The 6,273-nt window shown below is 36.6% G+C and overlaps 1 protein-coding gene across 1 annotated transcript; it reads right to left on the bottom strand.

Moving 5' to 3' along the window:
• Positions 1-1,849: 1,849 nt before the first annotated feature.
• Positions 1,850-6,273, bottom strand: LOC146163101 (uncharacterized). The gene is made up of 4 exons (XM_083382875.1): positions 6,219-6,273; positions 4,175-4,537; positions 2,790-3,209; positions 1,850-2,328 (listed from the first exon to the last, which is right to left on the bottom strand). Exons 1-4 carry the CDS (start codon positions 6,271-6,273, stop codon positions 1,850-1,852), a joined length of 1,317 nt encoding a protein of 438 aa, XP_083239001.1.

Consider the following 6,273-nt stretch of genomic DNA (forward strand, 5'->3'; position numbering starts at 1 on the left):
ATTAGTTTGGCATTTGAGCACGCAAGCCATTTTCAAATTAAATTAGAAATAAAATAAGTGGACTATATTTCTGATAACCGATATAAAGCAACTTGAGAGTGTTTTCCCACAACTTACGAAAGCAGTGTTTAAATATTGACGAAATCTATAGATCCATGATTGTTTACTGATTTTTGGAGGGCTACTTAATCCAGCACTTTCGTGGTAATATTGATTAGCCTATTATTTAATTTTAATTGTTTTTAGTTTAAACGTGTTTAGGAATTTCTGGACCAGATGTTCGTAAAATGGGGTACGTGGACTAGTTGTAGGGTGTCCATAAAGGTATCAAAATTGTTTTGGTGCAATACTTAAAAAACAGGACGAAATTTTACAAATGAACAAAGTTCAATTGAAAGAAACGCTTTATCGCCTTATCCTTGAATGTATTTAGAGTTAGTTTTAGTTTCACATTTGTAAGACTGAAAAAAAAACAGGTTTTATATAGTCAAATTGTTTTATGTCGTCATCTCCAAAAATTCATGCCGGCCCCCGTCCACGCTAAACCAAGCATTTTTTAAGGTACACATTAAAAAAAGTTTATAAAACCCCAATTATTAGGTAAATTGAAAACATATATATAGGCTCCTCCACAGATAATACAGTCGAGGGACACATAACTTTTACCAACTAATTCTATAATTTTTAAATTGCCCTAAAAGGTTTTTAAATTTAACATTATATTGGTTAGGGTGCGAGTCATTGTTTGGGTTTGAGTGGGTCAATTATTGTTAATACATTATTTATTATCCCATATTTATTTCTTCCTGACAATTTTAATTTTGACAACTTGTTTTGTTACTGAAAAGGAAATGTACAAGGATTGTAGACGAGCGTCATTTTTTTTTATTCTGATCTAAAAGTAAACGTTTCCAAACCAACACAATTGTCACAACGGTTCGGGCGCGGAAGATATTTTTATTAAAAGTGGGACGTAAATGTCTCTTGAGGAAGAAGTATAAAAGAAAGACACAAAAGTGTTCAGGAAGTTTAAAAAAGATAAAGAAACACACAAAAAGGCGCCATCTTGGTTTAATATTCTACAGCTCGTTGCGTCATCATTCTAACCTACGTCATCGAGTCTTCTATACCTGAAAAAATATGTTAGAAAATTAGTTTTTTTGTAGATGATTTTTTATTCTAGAGAAATTATATCCGCTGAGTCAACAGCAAACAAATTAATTTGAAAACGTATATGCAGTAAAATTGTACAATTCAAAGAAAAATGGAAATCACTTTGACAAAATATTAGGATTAATATATATTACTTTTACCAAAATATTTCATTTAAAAACTCACCGAAAGTTCTATCAACTTCACTACTTCTCGGCTTTTTAGTCTGAAAAATAAACATAAGAGTGTTACCGCATAGCTTGGTGTGATATTGGAAAAATCAGATTGTCGAAACAAATAAAATGATGAAATAAATTGACGCGATTCATATCTTAGGCGAGCAACATTCGTTTATGACAAATACGATTAAAGCTAATATAAAATATCTTTACTTTTTAAATGTTTTGAATAACTAGATTTTCATTTAATATCCCATTTTTTGAAAATAGAAATAAGGAGTTGTTCGAAACGTTTAAAATGCGACCTACTTCTCCATGGTCTTTATTATTTATTCCTGGTCCAACTACAGTCCCCAGCCTTGGTCTTTTATTCTACTTCTGTAGGCGTTATGGTATTCTTGTTAACGTCAAACCTAGCCATTATTGTCCAACCTCTTCAAGGTTGATATATGTCTATAAACAGTGCCCCTTGATTCCTTATTCACAATTAGGTAAAAATCAACAAAGCAGTAACATAATCACTTACTCAAGTTTAAGTCCTGGAGCCTGTTCATGAAGGTTCCAAAGTTAAACTTTCCACCAGTTCCGACAGAGGCCTCGGCAGATGCCGAAGAAGAGACGGAAATTGGTGGTCTTGAAAAGCTGATTGAAGATGGACCCTCTGAAATGATGGTGGTGGCTGGGACAGAGACAGATGAACTTGCTGAAGCAGATGCACTTGCCGATGATGAAGAGAAGATGTTTGAGCATGGGGCTACGGTCTTCTCTGGTACACATGGCTCTTCAATAATGGTTGGTACACATGGCTCTTCAATGATGGTTGGTACACATGGCTCTTCAATAATGGTTGGTACACATGGCTCTTCAATGATGGTTGGTACACATGGCTCTTCAATGATGGTTGGTACACATGGCTCTTCAATGATGGTTGGTACACATGGGTCTTCAATGATTTCTGGTACACATGGTTCATCAATGATGGTTGGTTCACATGGGACTGTAACGAAACATATTTGGTTTAAATAATGATTTTCCCTAAAGGTTTGGCTTTACAATTTCGTAGGGTTGTTAAAGTTTTCTTCTCAATTAAACAAGTGAATTTGATATGTATAAGTTTTAAGTAATTTGCAAAGGACCTTTGTATTAAACTGAAGTCTAAGTCAAGTTATTTACGAAAAACAGTCAAGTCATCTGCAAAATAAGTTAAGTTCAAGTCACGTCAAGAGTGAGTTAACAAAACATAAAGCAATAATCTTCGTATTGCTCGTTTGAATTTTGGCAAATTTTAGAGAAATCTTGGAGAACCCAATTAAATAAATCTAACCTTATAAAACTTCTGCGGTCGGCGACCCAACCAAATCAAACAGCGTCCCATTATATGGTCGCCACCCATGGATTGAAAAACACTGATTTAAAACAATGGCCAGCTTTGCTAGAACAAGCTTTGCAAGACCTCACCTGCTCTCCTTGGATAACATGGGCGACGGTATTGTGGGTAGCATGGGCGTCTTGGCTGGTAGCATGGCTGACGGACGCATGGCTGACGGATGCATGGCTGACGGACGCATGGCTGACGGACGCATGGCTGACGGACGCATGGTTGACGGATGCATGGCTGACGGACGCATGGCTGACGGATGCATGGCTGACGGATGCATGGTTGACGGATGCATGGCTGACGGATGCATGGCTGACGAGGGGCGCATGGTTGACGGTATCTTGGGTAGCATGGTTGACGGATTTGTGGTCCGCAAGGAACAACCTTGGTCTGTGGGCAGTAGGTGCGTTTTACTGGTGGTGGGCAGAATACACTTGGAGGTGGGGCGCATGGCTCAAGGGTGGTCTTCAACTCGAAACATGGAAGAACTGTCTTTTCACCTGGAAATTTAATAAAATCGATTAAAAGTATTTGATCGAACAATGAACAACTTGCTATGGTAGTGTTTGTTTGTTTTTATCAGGGTGAAAACTGATATTAATAAAGGAGTTATAAATTAATATTTCAGCAAGGAAATTCAACTTTTAGGTCTTATGTGGAGTTCAGGAATACTAACGAAAGTGTAATAATATTATTGCTGCTCTGCAAGTTGTTCTCCTTGTATTACAGAAACGACAGATATTCACATAGACCAAAAAATGTCTTATTGTTGTTTAAGTGACGTAGCCAAACAAAACAGAAAAAAAAGATTCTGGAGTAAATTAAAAAGTTACATTTGTTTTTTGTTATTCTCATATGAAGCAACATTGATTAGAAGAAAAAGAAGATGAACTATTTGTCGGTGGAAGATGTCGTCATAAAGTTACGTATTTGCTAACAAAATAGGGATATAACAAAATCTACATACGTCAAGCATAGGATTTGTTCACCTTAGTTGCTATGTACATAAAAACTAAAGAAACAAGTCAAACTGCCCGGTGTCCTGGTTTAAAACAATTACTTTTCAAATATACACTTACATTTCAATTCGGGCTTCATGTATCCCCTAAAACTAGTTCACGTACCCCCAAGGGGTTCATGTAACCCCTAAAACTAATTCACGTACCCCCAAGGGGTTCATGGACCCCCTAAAACTAATTCACGTACCCCCAAGGGGTTCATGTACCCCCTAAAACTAGTTTACGTACCCCCAAGGGGTTCATGGCCCACTAAAACTAGTTTATGGACCTCAGTTTAAGAACCCCTGGTCTAAAACAAGTAACAACTCAAACTGACCGGTGTCCTGGCTTACACGGATTGTACGACGAAAGGTTTTAGCTGAGCAGAACAATAACTCAAAGCCCATGCTATTTTAAATAAGCATTAATAACGTTCTAAGTGATAATATAAAAAACGTTTAACTAACCGGTGTCCTGGTTTACACGGATTTTGCGGCGGAAGGTTCCTGGTGCCAAGGGCTTAACGGCAGCCTCAGCAGCTGTGAGGGTGTTCCATTCAACACGTGGGTCCTCCGAGGTGATGGTCTCGCCGGTGGATGAGACGAAAGACTGGACACTGCTGGATGCAGATGCTGATGCTGAAGCTGATGCGGAGAAGCCTGGGACGACTGGATCAATAATTGGCTCTTCTTCTGCTGGTACTTCTGGTGCTTCTTCATTGGCTCCGAAGATGTCGTTGAGGGAAGGGATTTGGAAGGATGAGAAGTCGAAGCTCGACCCGCTTCCTGCGGATGCTGAGGCTGAGGCTGAGGCGGAGGCTGAGGTGCTTACTGAGAAAGAGTAGAAGGAAATGATTATGATTTTGTGCGTTTTTGAACTGACGAAATTCAGATGATTGAGCAGTTTAGTTGAAACGTCCCCCGATTACTTTTTGGGCTTAAGTCTTACTGTAGAAGGACATGTTTTTGAAAAAAGAGAGTTAAAAGAGAGACATTTTTTTGTTAAAAGAGCTGGCTCTTACTGTTGAGAAGAAAATAATTATGGTTTTAGGCATTATTAAGAAAATTCTGAAGAGTTACCTCTAAGCTTCTAATCGTTTCGTTTATTTGTTAAAATAGAGCAGGCTAATGTTGAAGTTCCGGATTTAGAACAGGTTTACATAGGATTTTTGAGATGAAATCAACTTTTCTTGTCTGCTGATTGCTTTGAAGAGTAAGCGAGGAGATTTCTCTTACAGTGAAGGAAAATGATTATGGTTTGTGCGTTTTTAGTGGACAAATTCAACGAGGATACTTGATGCCAGATGTGAGCCGTTTAAAAGTTGTTTAGTGCAAAATCGACAAAATCGAAAATAAAATAAAAAACTTAATTTACTGCAAACAGCGATAAAGTTGCTTAAAGCTTTAAACCGTTTCTGTCGATTTTTGGATTATGCCAGCTTACTTTGTTAATAAAAAATCGACAAGTGAAAAATCTCGTTTTTAGTTTTTAAATTGGAAACTGTTCAAACAAAAGTAGTATGATTACTAGATTTTTACGCCAGTCAGTTTTAAGTATACGTATTTTAAAGAGTTGTTTGAAAGAAGTTTGAAAGGGTTTTATTGTAGCAGTTTAAACGTTCCCCGGGTTACTTTTCCAGTCTTACTGTGGAGAAGTAATGTTGATTGTAAAGGTCCGGATTGGGGCTTTTAGGTTAACATTGACTTTTTTTGAAAATTTAAGATTTTTCAGATTAGTTAGGTTTTGTGAGAAGCTGGCTCTTATTGTTAAGGAGGAAAATTTGTTTTTTTAGGGTCATTTTTTCAGATGATTTCGGACAGTGGTTTCCAAACATTTTTAGCTGCGACGCAATTTTTTCAACCGTTTTTGTCGATATTTGGGATTAATTCAGCTTGCGTGTTCGAATTCATTAATTCCACTTCGTTTTAGACTTTTTTTCAAAGAAAAGAGTATCATTGCATCACGCAATGTTAACAAGTAATGGTTATTCCAGCGGAGACGACGATTTTTCTATGATGTAAAGTTGTAGCATTAATTTGTGAAGTTTAATTGAACCTTTATTGTACGAATACCGAAGTGTAAAAAACATTTCTTTTTTAAGTGCTTGTTTCATATGAAATGTTCAATTTCTGCTTAATAATAAAAATACTGGAGTTATAACCTAGCCCCTTGGTGAACAACAAACAGTACAATTTTAACTCCTTTAAAAAATAGGTTAAACTCAAAACTCAAAACTAAAATCTTTGTTTTAAATTCTAAAGATTTAAAACTCCGCGCGCTTTTAATCGATAATATTTAATTATTATAAGAATTTTCCCAGTATAACCAGTAGTTAACAATAAGTCGGGTGGCATTTTTTAACGACAAATTCTAATTACCGTTTAAAAGTGCCGCCTGATTTTCAGATTTATAATTAAACAAATACAGTTTACAACAAAGACAAATCTATAATTATTATACGTATTTTTCCAACAAAAAATGCACAGAAAATACACAAAAACAGTGACTTACTGGTGGCTGCCGAAGCGACTCCCATGAAGAGAGCGATTACAAGGAAGACGCGCAT

The sequence above is a fragment of the Ascidiella aspersa genome, chromosome 2, assembly GCF_963924565.1.
Source record: "Ascidiella aspersa chromosome 2, kaAscAspe10.2, whole genome shotgun sequence".
Lineage (NCBI taxonomy): Eukaryota > Metazoa > Chordata > Ascidiacea > Phlebobranchia > Ascidiidae > Ascidiella > Ascidiella aspersa.

Coding starts and splice junctions, on each gene's coding strand:
- LOC146163101 (XM_083382875.1), bottom strand. CDS start 6,273: ATGCGCGTCTTCCTTGTAATCGCTCTCTTCATGGGAGTCGCTTCGGCA. Junction 3,210..4,174: donor CCGTGTAAACCAGGACACCG/GTTAGTTAAACG, acceptor TTAAATTTCCAG/GTGAAAAGACAGTTCTTCCA. Junction 2,329..2,789: donor ATGTTATCCAAGGAGAGCAG/GTGAGGTCTTGC, acceptor GTTTCGTTACAG/TCCCATGTGAACCAACCATC.